We start from the raw sequence: 19,895 nt of genomic DNA, 5'->3' as shown, positions 1-19,895 counted from the left end.
TCCCTCCTTACCCTTCCTTATCCATCCTTAACCTTCCCTATCCATCTTAACCCTATCCCTCCTTACCCATCTCTACTCCTCCTTGCCTCTCCCTACCAGTCCATCCCTATCTTTATCCATTCCTCCCTCCATCCCTTTATCCCTCTCTCCCTCCCTCCCTCCCTATCCTTCTTCATCTCTCTCTTCCTATCCCTCCCATCCTATAGAATGGTTCATACATTTTCCACAGCTGGCCTGTTGTAAGTGCAAAAATTAGTCGGGTTTGTTAGTAGCGATAGTGATAGTTGTGGTGAAGACAGTTTTAAGCCTGGCAAAATTTTGTTGATTTTAGACCAGTATGTTTAAATAAGAAGTAACTTGCAGAGAATTTGAACATGCACGTTCTGTAAAAATTTGACCTTTGTTAAATGTATATAAAACTTTTGTGAGCATCTGCAAATTAGGATGTGAATTCTTATAATTTGGCAGTATAGAGAACACTACGACATCGCAGAAGCATCGAGTCATTGACTGGCACAAACGAAAGACAAAGAAAACTTTCTAGCTTTTGGAAGAAATCCTTTGTTGACCTAGAGTACAAATGCATGCGAGTGCGTACACACACACACACACACACACACACACACACACACACACTCATGCCCCTACGTTGTGTTGATACAGTGTACAGGCATAAATGGTGTGTGTGTGTGTGTGTGTGTGTGTGTGTGTGTGTGTGTGTGTGTGTGTGTTTACACGGGCTAAAAAAAGGATTCACTATGATAAATAGCAAGTTTTCTTTCTCTTTTATGTGTGCCCGTTGATGAGTAAACACTTCCGCTATTTGGTGAGTGGCCTCCTTCACACCTAAATTATTTATTTTATGCCAGAATTTTCCTTACTATATGAATGTGAATCATTCCTTCAAAATGTATGTTACAGCTGTGTACTACTTCATTCGTGTGAAAACTCATTTTCCTAATGTTTTAGACTCCACATGTTATAAAATGTAATAACATTATTTAAAACCTATCATTATCTTTACTACTTGAAAACATTCCTCTATTGAAAAATTGAAAATTTTAAGGTGTACGTCAAGGAGATGAAGTTTCTGTACACTATGATCCAATGATAGCAAAATTAGTCGTTTGGGGAAAAAATCGACGAGAGGCTCTCATGAAGCTGCGTTCTCAGCTATCATCATACTATGTAAGTTTCTCTCTGTCTGTCTCTCTTTTCTGAAACTTTATACAAAGTATCCATTTGATTAAGTTGATTCCTTTTACAAAGGTCAGTTAAATGAAAATGAGAAATAGGGTACCTTAGAAGAAAGCCTAGGACCTGATACTACTAGCTGAGAGCTGTAGTTGATCAATCTTCATGCACAGCAATAGCACATTGTAGGAGGACAGAATTCAGTTCTCTGATGAAACATTTCACTATCTGTTAGTATTCTTTGTATGAGAAAGTTGTTTGCGGACAAGAGTATGTACATGAATGGACAACAGAAGTGAACTTGACTGTATCCTGACCATAACCACATTCATATCAACAAAAAAGGTAGTCTTATTACAGAAGTCAAACATTTTTGGTTTGAGAAAATGTGTACTGTTTCAGGTGTGACTCAAAATTGTAGAATGTTGTGCATCTGTACATTTTTCATAAAGTAAAATTCCTTGTAGAATATTTGTCTTTCTCATTTGACTGACCCTTGTAAATAATTAGCTTATGAATGTTAGTTTTTAGTCTATAATGATGTTACTTAACTGCCCCATGGGAACTGTTAATATAGTTGTAACAGCAGTATGGAAAGGATAGATTTCTACTTCCACATTAGGAGGTTTTGAGTTGTAGACAGACATAATGAAAAAGACTGCTAAAATATTCAAGCTTTCAGACAAAGACCTTCATTCAAACTAGAATAAAACACACACACACACACACACACACACACACACACACACACACACACACACACGGCCACTGTCTCATTGAGCTGGGGCCCAACTGTGACTGTGTCGATGTGAACAGTGATTTCCTAGGGTGGGTGGTTGGGCTACGGAGGAGGCATGGTGCAGGTGGAGGGGGGGGGGGGGGGGGGGGGAGGATAGCAGGGTACAGGTGGGCTGTGCTGGCTGTTGGAGCATTTGAGGATATGGTGGGACAGGATATGGCTGCTAGGTGCACTTTCAGGAGGCAGTATACAGGGCATGGGTGAGGGGGGGGGGGGGGGCAGAGGGGAGGAAAAGGGAGAGGGAAAGATTAGAAGTAGAGACAGGGAAAAGACTAATAGGTGCATTGGTGGGATGCAAGGCATGTGTAGTGCTTGAGTGGGAACAGTAAAGGGGATAGCTAGATGGAGGACAGGAACTAGTGGTGGTCAAGGCTAGGGGTGTTATGGGTATGAAGGCTATGTTGTGATCAGACTTCCCAAATGCGCAGTTCAGAAAAGCTGGTGTTAGTAGGAGGAATCCAGATGGCACGTGTTGTGAAACAGTCATTAAAGTGAAGCACATCATGTTGAGCTGGTTGTTGAGCAACTAAGTGGTCCAGTTCTCTCTTGGCCACAGTTTGGTGGTGGCCATTCATGTGGACAGACAGCTCCTTAATTGTCATGCCCATGTGCAAAGAGGAACTGTGGCACTGTAATCGCAACTTAGTTTGTAGGTAACATGGTTGCTTTCACAGGCTGCCCTGCATTATTTGGTGGTGGGGGGATGCCTGTAACAGAACTGGAGTAGGTGGTAGTGGGATGATGTATGGGTCAGGGCTTGCATCAAGGTCTATTGCAGAGATATGAGCCATGAGACAAGGGGTTGGGAGCAGTGTTGGAGTGGGGATGGACAAGGATATTGCGTAGATTTGGCGGGCAGTGAAATACCACTGTAGACTGTGTGGGGACGATATTCGTCATTTCAGGGCATGATGAGATGAAGTCAGAACTCGGGCGGGAAAAGTGATTCAGGTGCTCCAGTCTTGGATAGCATGAGAAGAGTGCTCTTTTGTGGCCAGACATGTGGAAGGTACAATGCTTCTTCTTTCATGACCTCTGTCTACTCAAATTCTGTCAGACCATAGCCTTCACCAACCCAGTCCGGCAAAACCATATAAATCAGGCCCAAACCTCCTTACAGTACTCCATTGCATTCATGAATTTCACCTGTTCTGCAATCACAAATTCGTGCATCCCACCTCCCAGACAGATACTCTTGTCTTTGAGGAACCAGAGCAGCCAGCCAGTGTGGCCAAGCGGTTCTAGGCGCTTCACTCTGGAACTGCGCGACCACTAAGGCCGCACGTTCGAATCCTGTCTCAGGCATGGATGTGTGTGATGTCGTTAGGTTAGTTAGGTTTAAGTAGTTCTAAGTTCTAGGGGACTGATGACCTCAGACATTAAGTCCCATAGTGCTCAAAGCCATTTGAACCAGAGCACCATGCTCAACGCCACCTCAAAAAGCTCTCCAATCTTTTCACATCGTACTCCTTCCTTGGAATACCACTTTCCACCACCTCTACAAGAGCCTACATCCAACCTTCCCTGCATCCCATCATAACCACCAAACCCTGCCTCACAGACCTACTACATTAATCACACCCTCAGAAATGTCCTCTCACCACCACACAGAATCCAGACTCTAAACAGACCTGAAACACAATGATGAACCAGTCCTCCAAAAGCATCAGTACCACCGAAGTACCAGTCCTTTCCAAAGGCCTTGCCATGTGTCCCATTCTCAAATTAAATCATGCTGGACTTGTTAAAGCCCTCTCCTTCTCACGGCTCCTGCAGTTGAAACACTTTTCCTCCACCAACCCTATCAATCAGGTTCAATCCAAAACTAATATTGAACCTTGCCTGACTCATTTCACTTCTCCATCCAACTGTGATCTCCGTCCCCACTGCCTCCAAATCACCTCCTGTTAACTTTCCCCAAATCTCTCAACTTTGAAACCAACCATATACCTGCAGAAAGAACGGAAATCCACCGTCTAGAAACTGATCCAACCTTATAATCCTATCTGCAACAAAGGTTGCACCATTTTGGTTATAAACCGCAGGTATCACCTGGTAGAGGGACTCTGTCAGCTGTTAGATATGTCCACCTGCAAACCATGCCTCAATTACCCCATTCCAGAAAACTAGAAGTATCTGCAGTCCTTTCTCAAATCCTTCAATTAATCCCAGAACTCCCCCCCCCCCCCCCCCACCCCTGAGTCTCTCCCTCCCCCTACCCCCCCTTCTCTCTCTCTCTCTCTGCCCCTCCCCCCCCCCCCTCTCTCTCTCTCTCACTCTCACTCTCACTCTCACTCCCCCTCTTCACCCCTGCACTCCCAACTTCTATGTGCTTCTACATACAAATCCCACCACACAACCATCCAGGGCATCCACTTGTGGCTGATTATTGTGCCGCCAAAGAGGGCATTTCTGCTCTCGTGGACCAGCAGCTTCAGCCTATAACGCTTAACCTACCCTCCTGTCTAAAAAACACCAACCATGTCATCTGCCAGTTTTCCACAGTTCCTGGTCCTTTATCACCCAGCTCCCTCTACACTAGCATTGGTAATCCCCATGGCCCCACTGCTATTGAACACACCGGAGTGACTCTAAACCTACAAGCTCCTTTCTGATCACCATGACTTACTATATCCTCATCAACAATTACTCCTCTTTTGGAAGCATAACCTACAGACAAATCTGTGGAACAACAATGAGTGTCTGCATGGCAACATCCTATACCTACCCACTCACGGGCCACATAGAGGAATCCTACCCACCACGCTACTCATGGACCATTTAGAGGAATCCTTCTCAACCACACAGACTCCCAAACCCCTAGCCGACTTCAGATTCATTGATGGCATCTTTGTGATCTGGGCCAAGGGTGAGGACACCCTACCCACATTCCTCCAGGACCTCAACACCTTCTCCCCCATTCGCTTCACCTGGTCCTCCTCCAACCAGTGAGCCATCTTCCTCAATGTTGACCTCAAGTCGACGGTGGCTACATCAGTACTTCCTTTCACATCTGACCTACCAGCTGCCAACAATATCTCCATTTCGACAACGGTCACCGTTTCCATATCCAGAAGTTCCTTCCATATAGTCTAGCCACCCATGGTCTTCACATCTCAAGTGATGAGCAGTCCCTCTAAAAGTATACCAAGGATGCCACTGAGATATTCACAGATCAAAATTACCCTCCCAACCTTCTTCAAAACTGACCTCCTGTGTCTTGTCTTTCCATTCATCTACCATCTCCCACATATTCACTGTCTGGCCACAAAATAGAACTCTGTATGTACCAGGACTAGAGCAGCTGAATCACATTCCCCGCCAGGGTTTAGACTACCTCTCGTCATACCCTGAAATGAGAAATATCCTCCCCACTATCCTCCCCAATCATCCCACTGTGGTGTTCTACCGCCCACTGCACCTGCATAATATGCTTGTCCATCCTTACTCCAACCCTGCTCCCAGCTGCATGCCTCATGTCTCATATCTCTGTTCTACATCTAGATGCAAGAGCTATCCCATATGTCCTTCCTCTGCCACATACTCCAGTTCTGTCAGAGGCATCTGTGAAAGTAGCCATGTGATCTATGAACTAAGCTGCAATCACTGCGCTGCTTTCTATGTGGGCATTGCAGACTAGAAGCTGTATGTCTGCATGAATGACCAATGACAAACTGTGACCAAGAGACAGCTGGATCACCCAGCTGCTGAGCAGTCTGTCCAACATTATGTGCTTCACTTTAATGACTGCACCATCTGGATTCTTCCTACCATGCCATATTTTCTGAACTGCACAGGTGGGAACTTACTCTACAGCATATCCTTTCTTCCTGTAACTCGCTGGCCTAACCTTCGCTAGTCTGTTTTCTCCGTGTATCTTATCTTTTGTGCTCCCATCCAAGCATTACATGTGCCTTCTGTCCCACCAACACAACTACCAGTCTTTTCCTTGCCTATACTTTTCTCAACCTCATAGCACTGTGTGAATTTTTGTGTGCACACGCATGTTATGATTGTGTGTGTTTTCTATTTTGGGATAAGGAGTGTAGCTGAAAACTTAAATATTTTAGCAGCCATTTTCATTGTGCCTGTCTGCGACTTAGCACTTCCTCTGTGTGACGAGTAGCAATCTATTGTTTCTGTATTTGTGTTATTCCATCATTAACTTTCCACAGTTTAATGTCGGTGAAAATTACTTCTGTAATGCATTATGAAATGTGCTCTGCTTGGCAGTTGCTTTGGAATGGCTGAATTTTTGCATTCTTGTGCTTGGCTGTTAAGTTACAAATAAAGAGCACCTATGAATAGATGTGCATAATATAATAAACTGTACTGTTATTTAAACTCTGTTACAATGAAAAAACAAGTGCACTTTGCAAACAGTAACAAGTGTGGAAAATTATCACCTGCATTTTGTTGAAGGAATGGGTAATTGTTTCACTTAAAAAAACTAGAGAGCTGCTCAGTGTGATATGGTGAGGATCAGTCAGTGTGGCTTGCAGATGGATGTGAGCTTCTGTTTCCAGAGAAATAGCATTGTTGTGAATATTGGATTTTGCAAAAGAGATACCTTAGATTGAGAAACGATTGTTTTTCCTATCAGGTGCAAGGTGGTAGAATAGAGTGGGAATAAATGGAAAGGGTTAAGTTCAGATACATACCGTAATATGAACATGTTTTTCAGTGATGATTTGGGAAAAATGGGGAATAAATACAAAGCAAATGAAAAGCCAGTGAGAGTAAGAATTAATCTTCTGCAAATTAATCAGCTGTGAAATGTGTACTGCCTTTCTCTTTTCTCTCTTGTGTTTAAATTTCCAGTACCTTTGATAATAGTGCACTGGAAAGTTCATGTGGATTATTAGTACATTTTTCTAATTATGGAGTGTCCTCTGTGCCAATGACTTACACCATGATAAGTATTTCAGTAAGGAAATGAGTAATTGCTCACAAATCAACTTTTAAACACTTCTGTGACACCACATAAAAGTTAAATAGACATTCAAAAGAGATCCAATAGTAAATTCAGTTATTAAATTACACATTTTGTATTTCACACAACATTTCAAGATCGAATGTATAGTACATAATGCACTTGTCTCAGTGTTTCACTTGTAGATGTAAATAGTTTTTAAGCTCGTCTTAAGCCATGCTGTGTAGAGCCTTCAGGAATTTTTATTTTGTCTCTTATGAGTTTTGAAAGTGCTTTCCTTTTGTACCTCATTCTATGGGCCAATAAAAAATAAAAAAATTGTAAGGAGTTGGGGAAAATCAAACAAGACAGATGCTAAAGTGTTGTCATTTTGTTGGCCAAAAACTACTTGAAATTCATTTCTGTATGACTTGGAATGTTGTTGTGGAGGAAACTGACATAAGAGGAATCAATGAGGCCCAGAGATTGGCAAGGACGAAGCTGAGTGCTTGTTCATGGCTGGGAGACGGCGAGAGTGGAGGGACAAATTCCATCTGGAACATTGAGTGTAACTAGACTGTATGGAAGAATCCTGATAGCATAGTTATGGAGGCATCTATTTCTGTGGAGTGCAGCTTACTTAGCAACCAGGTGATTAAATTTATTATTGGGCACATTTTGGTAGTGCCTACTGATGTGGGTAGACAGCTACTAATTTATTATGAGCACACAGAATGTGCCACAGCTGACATATGATTTCGCTTCTTTTACATAAAAACCTTTGTTTTGTCTTTGGGAAATAGCTATGACTGTGCTGCAATAAGAAGGAGCAGATGGGTGTATGGAGCAGACCTTACATTGCGTTTGGATTGTCGACAGGAGAGTAGCACTTGGCCTGCGGGATTGAGAGTTGGAGTGGCATGTGAAAAGGCTGTGGTGTTGCTTAAGTTAGTTGGGCAACTGAATACCTGTTTGGGAATGAGAGTAGGATTTTGAGTATGATACTATTTGTCTCAGGGGTTGGCAAGACATAGTCAGTCATGTGTATGGGAGAATGGGCTCAAATTGCAATTTTGCATTAATAACCGTCATGGGTCCTGTAACCTCCTCTCAGGACATGCACAAGACCAAAATTTTATAAATTATATAATTTTTGCATCCTCTGAATGTTGACATAGTAGCAGAAAATGGTTGGACTGTGTTTTTATGAGAGATATATAATCCTAAGTGTGGGGAAGGACAGTTCAGAAATTGTTACAATGTGTATTTCAAATCTCTCTTCACCATAGCTTTCAAGATAAATGCATCCATCTGCAAATTTATGTTGGTCACTTTCGATGTTTGGAGGACTTAATAGAGATTGGAATTTGGCTCTGTGATACAGTGTCAGTGCTACACAGTGAGAGCTGGCACAAAATGTTTGCTGGACAAACAGCCCTGCCTGCTAAGGATGGGGCATTTTCGTTGATGATATTTGTTATTCATACAGGCCCCGTTAAAAGTAGGATCAGTTGGAAAGTTTTACTGCAATACAAACACTTGAAAAGTCTGCTCTACAGCGATGATTTCCATTGGCTTGCCCCCCCCCCCCTCCCCCTCCCCCAAAAATCGTCTGAGTCTGGTTATGTAGTTGTGCCATATGCAGATATCGATGTCAACTGCAACCACTTGCTTGTTTCTTGACAGGCATTAACAGGATAACAGTAATTTTTTGATACAGTTATCCCTGTGAATATTCTTTTGTGAACTTAATTTTATGGTTAAGTTATTTGTGTAACTGTGTAGTGCAATTTGTAACAAATTTTGGTAATTTTGTTTTTTAAACAGATCGCAGGTCTTGACACGAATGTGAACTTTCTTTTCGATCTTTCAAAACATGAAGCATTTATAGATGGACAAGTGCATACTAATTTCATAGAAGAACATCGAAACCAGCTGTTGACTGATCAGAATACAATGCCTTCCGATGAACTAATTTTGCAGGTACGAGAAAAAGTTTGGGTTCATTTTTTGTTTTCTGAGCTGTATTGTTAATACATAACTGTATTCGTTGCACTCAACCATTGGTGTAGTTTCTTTCTGATGCTTATAACAATAAGTGCCAAGATGCCCCACAAGAAATTAGTCACCTAATAGTCGCATTGTGTTGTGTGTGCTATTGTTTGGACCACAACTTCCATAGCTTGTAAGCAGTGTGTAATGGAGGAGGATTTCTATATTTCATAGGGGTTGTCAAGTGGAGCATGGACGAGTGTTGAAAGGTGACTGTTAATATGATTGGCATGTTAAAGAAACTGATGAAAATCACTGCTCATCTAACTGAATTTTCTTTGCTGCATACATAGTATTAAGATACTTTATCTTTTATGTAAGTTAAACATGTGGTGTGTGAAAGCATCTGGGCTCAGTCTGCTTAACTTTGACCGATTTGCCATTTTATTCTCATTGGACCTTATTCTCCATATTGCTACGATTCCAAGGATATTATGCTTTCTTAATATATCCCAAGACTCCAAGTTGGCTGTTGCTTAACTCCTACAATTTTTGTGTTATTTTCTGATATATTGTGCTATTCATTGATCATTTATGTTGGCAAATTTAAGGCCATCAGGCCTTCTTATATCTAACCTGGCATATTATATTGCATTTATTATGACAAATGTTATAAGGGATCTTACCACTAATATGGAATCCAACATTTAATAAATAACTGTAGAATATATACTGAAAACAACAGTAGCTACACCAGGTAAAAAAAGAAAGAAAAAAACTGTTTATATTCTTTCATGAAAAATAGAGAAGCAAAGAAAAGTTTCAGGCAGGTAGCTTTAAACTGTGGGCACAAACAGTGCCCGGTAGGGGGGGGGGGGGGGGGGTTATTGTGGTAGAACACAAGTAATGAAGAGAGGGAGACTGGAACTGATATGACTGATTGTGAAACAAAGAGAGGAATAAGCATAACTAGGAGAAGATGGAAGCATTTGCTTTGTTGATTGACAAACAGAACTGGCTACATATGTTAATTTCATAGGGAAGAGGTATGATGTTGACAGAAGGAAGCTTTTTTTCAAATGCAACAGGGCTCTGAATTGTGCGCAGGATGCAGTCTTACTTGTTCCAGAGGCAGACAGTGGCTACAGAGTAGCAGTTAGTGAATGTTTTTGTTTTGTGGATGGACACAGCAAAGATACTAGATAAGTGAGACCTTGAGTTGAAATTTTAATGATATAATAAGTACTGATTCGAGGTACTGGGATGCATACATATTGAGAAGCCGACAAAGTGGACACAGTGTGGGGTAGTCCCATAACTGGCTGTATGAAGCGCTGACATCTTGAAAGAGACAGATGCTGCAAATATAAAACACACAAGCTAATTAAACTAAGCTCTGTCTGAACAGGTCACGGAAAACCCAATGGTACTGAATGACTGCTGTGTCATCCTTGGCCTGTAGGTGTCACTGGATGTGGATGTGGAGAGGCGTTAGGTCAGCACACCGCTTTCATGGCTGTTGTCAGTTTTTGTGACCAGAGTTGCTGTTTTTCAATCAGTTAGCTCGTCAGGTTGCCTCACAAGGACTGAGTGCACCCCGCTTGCCAACAGCGCTCAGCAGATTGGACGTTCACCCATGCAAGTACTAGCCAAGCCCAACAGTGCTTAACTTCGGTGATCTGACGGTAACTGGCATTACCACTATGGCAAGGCCTTTGGCCAAAACACACAACCATTGATGGTTATTTATAACCAACCAGTTTTCATGATGTGCTCTTGTAAGATTACACCATTAAAGTGAAGGCTTGCCATAATGAGTGGTTATGCATTGATCAATTACTTTATTATTGGGATACCACATTTGCATTTTATTTGAAGAGCATGACAGGCACTCAAATTATCAACAGCAGTAAGTGTTCGTGCAGTTCATGCTAATGTGTAAGTAGAATGTAATTTAATTTCTCTAACAGACATACTTTATTTCATAAAACAGTGTCAGTGGTGGTAGCATCATTGTTAAAAAAAACTTCCAAAATTTTGAGAAGAAACTGATCCAGACTGAAATATATTACTTTACTAAAATGTAAATACAACCCTCATCTGGTAATGCTTCACCTAAGTTCTGTGCAAAGATTTCAGCAGTGGAGCTGCACTTACAACACATTGTAAAGTATTTTGGAGAACATACCAATCTCCTTCGGTTGATGGGTACTGGATGCAAGGGAACGAGGGATCAATGTACGCTATCTGAGCAGAAGTACCTGGATTCCCCTGTGTGATGTGTGGAATTGACCACTAGACATCATGAGGGGTGGACCTGCTAGTATAAAACAAGGTGGGGAGTGTTGTGTTGTCACTAAAGAAGCAGTAACAGCAGAGTGGGTCAGTCAGGAGAGCTCAGTGACTTGGAACAAGGACTAGTCACTGGGTGTCACAGAGTTACAAATCCATCAGGGACATTTCAACCTTTCAAAAGCTGCTGACATTGACTGTTGGTGGTGTGACTGTGAAGGTGAAACATAAGGAACATTTCACAGCTGAACCACAACCAGGAAGATCTCACTGATGGGCAGAGACTGTAGGGCACTGTGAAAGCTAGTTGCAAAAAACTGCATGCACTCAGTGGAAGGAATCACTCGAGTTCTAAATACCACCAGCACTCCAGCTAGCACAATGTGCATAGGGAGTTAAAAAGAATGGGATACAATAGTCGAGCAACTCCTCTGTAATCAATCCTAAATGACGCTTGAAGTGCGAGCAATGCCTCTGGTCAGTGGATGACTGGAAATGAGTGATTTGGAGTGATGAATCATGCTATAACTTGTGGCAATCTGATGGAATGATTAGGGTATGGTGAATGCCCGGAGAATGTTATCCGCCAGCAGTGAAGCATAGCGGAGGTGGATGATGTTGTGGTATGGGAATGTTTTTCATAGTTAGGGTGTGGTCCCCTCTTTGTGCTTAAGAAAATGCTAAACACAGAAGAATATATAGACATTTTACAGCATTGTGTACTGCATGCAGTAGTGAAGCACTTTGGAGATGAAGATTGTTTGACTTAACATGAAAATGCACCCTGTCATAAAACAGCGACTGTGAGGCAACAGGTTGTAGACAATAACATTTCTGAAATCGACTGGGCTGCTCAGAGTGCTGACCTAACCCAATGGAACATTTTTTGGGATGAGCTAGAATGTCAAATTAGCTCCAGACCTTTGTGTCCAGCGTCACCACTGTTAGCGATTCAGGTCTTGACAAAGAATGGGCTGCCATTCCTCCCAGACATTCAGACACCTTATTGAAAGTATCTTCCATAGAGTTCAAGTTGTCATAAAGGTGAAGGTTGGAGACACTCTATATTAATGTCTGCTGATAGATGTCTGGATATTTTTGATTGGTAGTTTATACGTGGGGGGAGGGGGGGGGTAGATGACTAGTAATTAATGATTGGATAGCGGCTAGACAACTAATAATTAGTGATACGGCATTACAGAAAAATAGTGAGGTGTGTGTAAAGGCCTCTAGAGACACACTGATGAGCCAAAACAGTATGAAAACCCACTTAATAGCATTTTGGTCCACCTTTGGAACACATTATCGCAGCAGTTGTGCATGCCATTGATTCAACAAATCATTGGTAGGCTTCTGGAGGTATGTGGCGCTAGATGTGTATGCATAGATCATGCAAATACAGCAAATGGCAAGGTGGTTGTTTGTAGGCAAGGAGTTGTTGCTCAACAGCTTTTCAGATCAGGCAAATTTGGTAGTTGTTTATGTTGTCCGCAGTTGTCAAGGTGCCTTGGATTACTACCATAGGTTCCTTGGAATCTGAAGTGATGGCCCCATAGTATAGTACTGCTCCCATTCCTGTGTCATGTTTCAGCTGACCAGGCAACACATTTTCATTGATCCACAGACCAATTTTTTTTTTGATCTCGTCTCACTGCAGTCATAATAGGTGATTTCATTGTCTCAGCACGAAAACATGTTGGTGTGGAGCCCCATACTCTCCAATGTGCACTGGACGGTGTCTTCCAAAACACTTGTTCCTGCACTTGTGTTGTTCCTGCACCTGTGTTGGACTCTGTCATCAGATCTCCTGCAGATTGTTGCCTGCTCTGCCTTACAGTGGGAATGTACTGAGACCTCCAGAACCTTTCAGAAGCTTTCCATAGATACTCACGACAGTAGCACACAAACAGCCAATGAGGTTTGATAATTTCCAAGATAGTCATTCCTTGGCAGTGGGCCATAACAATCTGCCCCTTGTCAAAGTAAAGCCCACTAGTATGCTCTAACATCTTTGGCACATTCTGAGGTCAAACGGGGCTGAGAGTGTCCATGTAGTTTGCAACCTCTCCCGTCCATGGTTCCATGAACCGATTATTCTGAAACCTGTAGCCTGCATGCTAATATACTAGCTTGGCTATGCCCAGGCACTCCTGGACTGTGGAATTGTTAGCTTGTGTAGACTATGAAGAGTGAATGCGTAATATATGATTTAGTAGATTTAAAGTGTTTGATGATTAACTGCAGTCAGCTTTTAACAAAGGTAAGCAATACAGAAAGCATATAATGCTGAAAATGTTGTTGTATTATTTGCATTTGTAATACCGTTGTGCGTGTTGCTGATAGTGTTGAAAATTTACATTGAAGTACGTTGATACTACATTATACAATATATAATAGTCTGAAATACATTAATTATTCCGTACAGATATATTACGGGTGTGTGTTGTTCTGTAATAACAAAAAAGGAAAAAGTAGTGGCATAAGTTACCACGAATTTTCGACTGATAATGACCTAAGAAATGCATGGTTAAGTCTGGTGTCTTGAAATAACTTCATGCCAAATAAGTTGTCAAGCTCATTAGTAGTTTGCAGTCAACAGTTTACCAAGGCAGACTATAAATCTGGTTCCAAGAGACAGATTCTCAGAAAAGGTAGTATTTCCAGCAGATTTCCAAATTATCCTCTCCTTAAAATTCAAATAGCAGCGTTATCTAGCCGACAAATTGAAAAACAGTCTCCAAATGACCAGGTGTGTTGTAAGTGTGAAAGAAGTGCAAGTCCTACACAAGAAACCAGCACTATTGTTCCATTAAATGCATTCACATAAGCTACAGTTCAAACAGAAGACAAAACACTTTCAAAACTAAAAGCCTTGGAAAAAGAACTAAGATCACAAAAAACTGAAACATGGAGACTAGACAAAAAACTGAAGATCGAGGAATCTAATATTCACGTGCTGTCAGAACAACTTGCTCAGTATGAAAGTAACACCTATCACAAAAACCTGGAATCATTAATATTAGAAGAAAGTAAGTTATCTAAAATAGAATTCTTACTGGAGAAAATAAAAAAAAAGTTAATAAAAAATCGACTCTCTCCTGTAAGGAGATAATAAATAAATACTGGCAATACAGCATCCCAAAGGTTACAAATATGCCAGAAATTTTATGCTGAAATTGCCCTGTAGCTGTACTCTTTCTCATTTTGTTGGTGATATTTTGCAAGAAACAGGAGTTATGCCATTTGTAAAGTGAAGATTGGAAGCAGAAGCTAGCTGTCTAAAAAATGCAGAGTTGATCTGTAGCTTAGTAATAGATGAGATATCAGTTAAGCAACAACTACAGTATAATAGAAAATTGGATGCATTTTTCGGAGAATGAGATACAGTGCAGATGCAGCAACTTGAGAATGGTAGCGAGCCACAACAACGTGTGCAGAGAAAATTACCAATTCTTCCTGATAAGCAGACTTTCAGCCAAGTTCAGGTTGTCAGAAGTGTATTTCTTTACTAAGCAGCTCTCTGGTGCACAGCAGTATAAACTTACACTGTCTGTGATTCATGAAACAGAACAATGTGGTTTTTTTGCGCTGTGCTTGGTAACACACAATACAAAATAAACGTCATAATGATGAAAAGGTTGTGTCAGTGTAAATCACTGTCTCCTAAAGTGCCACATCCATAAAACTGTGAATGACTGCTCTTTCTAGCTTTCAGTCAATGTCACATTTTAAAGAATTTGAGGTCTTTCATTCTAGATATAAGTATGTTTGATGGTGAGGGAATGATTTCTGGGAAGTATGTAAAAAAAGCTGTAAACTACGAAGTTCAGAAATTATAAAACTTGTCAGTTTTCTTTCTAGGAAACTTCTTGATCCCACAGACTTCAAGAAAATGGATGTTAAGTGTGTGAAGCAGTTATTTTCACCAGAAGTAATTGTGACACTAAAACTTCTTGAAGACAGTAGTCACATTCATAAGAAAGGTTTGGATTTTACTTCTTCAGGAGCTACAGTAAAATACATGGAGCATGTGTTAAAATGGTACACACTTCATGATGTCAGCAGTACATCACATCATACAAGTACTCGCACTGATGACAGAATGCAGTACCTTTCAGTTAACAATGAAAGATTGGAATAGCTACAGAATAAATTTTCACATCTACATTGAAAAGGAAAGGGCTTCATTTGAGAAGCAATTTCTAAATAATGAAACTTACAAAGCCATTTAACTTAAACCATCTTGACAACTAAATGCATAAAACATTTGCTAAATAGTGGATTTCACTTTGTCCTCAGTCTCAGTTTTAACCGTGACTGTGTAGAAATGTTCTTTAGCAGATTGCAATTAACAGCTGCCAATAACGACATGCATAACATTGACCTTTAGCATGAATAGAATTTTGAAAACTGGTTTATTGTCGGAACCTTCATGTACTGACACAGACACGGACAAAATGCAGTTTCAATGTGGAAAAATTCACTTACGAAACCATCACCACCTCGTAGTAAGGCAAAAACAATGGGAAAGTACATTTGCCTGCAGATATTGTCAGCATACTAGCTTGCACTCTTGTGATACGACGTCTGTCTTTGTGTGTATAATAGTGTTGCCTTATGCACCTACCAGTGTTAAAATAATCTGATATTACCTTCTCAGAAAAGTAAAATTTCAATTTTTCCTAAACCACTTTTAATAATAATTAAAAACCAATGTAGTATATGTTTGAAAATTTTAAACTAAGCATGCTCATAAAGAGCTTTATTTTGTTTTCAGTTGTTGTTGTTGTTGTTGTTGTTGTGGTCGTCAGTCCTGAGACTGGTTTGATGCAGCTCTTCATGCTACTCTATCCTCTGCAAGCCTCTTCATCTCCCAGTACCTACTGCAACCTACATCCTTCTGAATCTGCTTAGTGTATTCATCTCTTGGTCTCCCTCTACGATTTTTACCCTCTACGCTGCCCTCCAGTACTAAATTGGTGATCCCTTGATGCCTCAGAACATGTCCTACCAACCTATCCCTTCTTCTAGTCAAGTTGGGCCACAAACTTCTCTTCTCCCCAATCCTGTTCAATACTTCCTCATTAGTTATGTGATCTACCCATCTAATCTTCAGCATTCTTCTGTAGCACCACATTTTGAAAGCTTCTGTTCTCTTCTTGTCCAAACTATTTATTGTCCATGTTTCACTTCCATACATGGCTTCACTCCATACAAATACTTTCAGAAATGACTTCCTGACACTTAAATCTATACTCGATGTTAACAAATATCTCTTCTTCAGAAACGCTTTCCTTGCCATTGCCAGTCTACATTTTATATCCTATCTACTTCGACCATCATCAGTTATTTTGCTCCCCAAATAGCAAAACTCCTTTACTACTTTAAGTGTCTCATTTCCTAATCTAATTCCCTCAGCATCACCCAACATAATTCGACTACATTCCATTATCCTCGTTTTGCTTTTGTTGATGTTCATCTTATACCTTCCTTTCAAGACACTGTCCATTCCGTTCAACTGCTCTTCCAAGTCCTTTGCTGTCACCGACAGAATTACAATGTCATCGGTGAACCTCAAAGTTTTTATTTCTTCTCCATGGATTTTAATTCCTACTCCGAACTTTTCTTTTGATTCCTTTACTGCTTGCTCAATATACAGATTGAATAACATCGGGGAGAGACTACAACCCTGTCTCACTCCCTTCCCAACCACTGCTTCCCTTTCGTGTCCCTCGACTCTTATAACTGCCATCTGGTTTCTGTACAAATTGTAAATAGCCTTTCGCTCCCTGTATTTTACTCCTGCCACCTTCAGAATGTGAAAGAGAGTACTCCAGTCAACATTGTCAAAAGCTTTCTCTAAGTCTACAAATGCTAGAAACCTAGGTTTGCCTTTCCTTAATCTAGCTAGCTTCTAAGATAAGTCATAGGGTCAGTATTGCCTCACGTGTTCCAACATTTCTATGCAATACAAACTGATCTTCCCTGAGGTCAGCTTCTACCAGTTTTTCCATTCATCTGTAAAGAATTCGCCTTAGTATTTTGCAGCTGTGACTTATGATACTGATAGTTCGGTAATTTTCACATCTGTCAACACCTGCTTTCTTTGGGATTGGAATTATTATATTCTTCTTGAAGTCTGAGGGTATTTCGCCTGTCTCATACATCTTGCTCACCAGATGGTAGAGTTTTGTCAGGACTGGCTCTCCCAAGGCCATCAGTAGTTCTAATGGAATGCTGTCTACTCCCGGGGCCTTGTTTCGACTCAGGTCTTTCAGTGCTCTATCGAACTCTTCACGCAGTATTGTATCTCCCATTTCATCTTCATGTACATTCTCTTCCATTTCCATAATATTGTCCTCAAGAACATCGCCCCTGTATAGACCCTCTATATACTCCTTCCACCTTTTTGCTTTCCCTTCTTTGCTTAGAACTGGGTTTCCATCTGAGCTCTTGATATTCATGCAAGTGGTTCTCTTTTCTCCAAAGATCTCATTAATTTTCCTGTAGGCAGTATCTATCTTACCCCTCATGCGATAAGCCTCTACATCCTTACATTTGCCCTCTAGCCACCCCTGCTTAGCCATTTTGCACTTCCTGTCAATTTCATTTTTGAGACGTTTTTATTCCTTTTTGCCTGCTTCATTTACTGCATTTTTGTATTTTCTCCTTTCATCAATTAATTTCAGTATCTCTTCTGTTACCCATGGATTTCTACTAGCCCTTGTCTTTTTACCTACTTGATCCTCTGCTGCCTTCACTATTTCATCCCTCAAAGCTACCCATTCTTCTTCTACTGTATTTCTTTCACCCATTCCTCTCAATTGTTCCCTTATGCTGTCCCTGAAACTCTGTACAACCTCTGGTTTAGTCAGTTTATCCAGGTCCCATCTCCTTAAATTCTCATGTTTCTACAGTTTCTTCAGTTTTAATCTACAGTTCATAACCAATAGATTGTGGTCAGAGTCCACATCTGCCCCTGGCAATGTCCTACAATTTAAAACCTGGTTCCTAAATCTCTGTCTTACCATTATATAATCTATCTGAAACCTTCTAGTATCTCCAGGGTTCTTCCATGTATACAACCTTCTTTCATGATTCTTGAACCAAGTGTTAGCTGTGATTAAGTTGTGCTCTGTGCAAAATTCTACCAGACGGCTTCCTCTTTCATTTCTTAGCTCCAATCCATATTCACCTACTACGTTTCGTTCTCTTCCTTTTCCTACTGTCAAATTCCAGTCACCCATGACTATTAAATTTTCGTTCCCTTCACTACCTGAATAATTTCTTTTATCTCATCATACATTCCATCAATCTCGTTGTCATCTGCGGAGCTAGTTGGCATATAAACTTGTACTACTGTAGCAGGTGTGGGCTTCGTGTCTATCTTGGCCACTATAATGCGTTCACTATGCTGTTTGTAATAGCTTACCCGCACTCCTATTTTCCTATTCATTATTAAAGCTACTCCTGCATTACAGTTTTCAGTTATACAGTTTAATTCTGTTAAACTTTCATCATTGGGCTATGTTGGTGGATATGTCATAATGAAAGTACTAAAGGAAATAGCCTGTTATACACACAAACATCTGAGTTCAACCTTTTCGCTTAAATCTCCATACAGTGGATTCGGTATATTGCCATGTCATCACAGGGAACAGCATGTGTTACCCATCTGTGCCCGTTGTGAATTTGCAAATGCAGTGTTGGATTTTGTGACAAGTGCTCTCCCATACTTGCAAACCCATGGCATTAGAAAACAGTTGGAAATATATATATAGTCCCAGAGCTAGAGCTAGAAAAAGCAGTTTGTTGTTGTTGTAACAGTGGGGAAAACCATCCAATACTTCTTAGTGCGATTGTGTGTAAATATTTCTTACCAATTGTGCTGAAGCAGATAGCTTCCTTTGCTATAGAAACTTGTGAAAAACCGAAGTTTTTCAACTCCAAACTACCGAATCGAAAGATGCTGTTTGTTTTAACACTATAAACTTGGCACTTAGTAGCAGCTGCTAACAGTTAGCAGTCAGCACTCTGCAGCGACTGGCTGAATTACACATCGTAACAAGCTCAGGTATGGAGTGCTGAGGCTGATAGAGCGTACTTGTGGGCTAAGGTCAGGGGCGATTATGTCCTTGGATTTCCCCATTTGCAGCCCGTATCTTTGTCAGAATGATTCCCATTTGTCTGTGCTCCACTTATATACTTTCCTTACTGCAATATGTGTCTACAGTCCACCAGGCAGCATTCAGTCTCATGGAGGTCAGTGTTCAATCATGGTGTTTTGCTCATCACTGTAGGTAAAATGAGGGGCAGTGAGAAATATGGAGATATTGAAACAGGGAAGTATGGGTGGTGATGATATGAGGAGGAAGCAGCTACTTTTGTTCATGACATTGTGTGAAGCAGTGTGTTCGAAAAAATCACTAAAACTAAGCCTTGGACATGGTTTGGCAATATCAATTCATTTTGGTGGGCAGTATGTTGGTGTTCCCGCAAAAGTATAAGTGGAATTGTTATGTTGTAAGAGGGTTCGCTGCTGTCAAAATGGAGGGTATATTTGTGATGGGTTGGTCTAATAGGATAGATGTTCTTATTAAATCATCATAGAGGTGCATTCAATATCAAGTAATATTGTTCACTAAGTTGAAGAGAGTAAGGGAAACTGGATAGGAGGTGTTGATGTGGAGGAATAGAGTGTCATAA

The 19,895-nt window shown here is 40.8% G+C and overlaps 1 protein-coding gene across 1 annotated transcript in view; it reads left to right on the top strand.

The window, feature by feature from the left end:
• The window catches only part of LOC124595453 (methylcrotonoyl-CoA carboxylase subunit alpha, mitochondrial), a 119,372-nt gene that overhangs the window by 61,064 nt on the left and 38,413 nt on the right, over positions 1 to 19,895 (top strand). Inside the window, exons 8-9 of the mRNA XM_047134200.1 lie at positions 1,067 to 1,188; positions 8,733 to 8,888. Of these exons, the coding sequence (XP_046990156.1) occupies positions 1,067 to 1,188; positions 8,733 to 8,888 (278 nt within the window). The remainder of the gene's footprint in view (positions 1 to 1,066; positions 1,189 to 8,732; positions 8,889 to 19,895) is intronic.

The sequence above is a fragment of the Schistocerca americana genome, chromosome 2 (genome assembly GCF_021461395.2).
Source record: "Schistocerca americana isolate TAMUIC-IGC-003095 chromosome 2, iqSchAmer2.1, whole genome shotgun sequence".
In the NCBI taxonomy this organism is placed as follows: domain Eukaryota; kingdom Metazoa; phylum Arthropoda; class Insecta; order Orthoptera; family Acrididae; genus Schistocerca; species Schistocerca americana.
The sequence above is the reverse complement of the archived record's forward strand: the minus strand, read 5'-3'. Positions and strand labels throughout refer to the sequence as shown.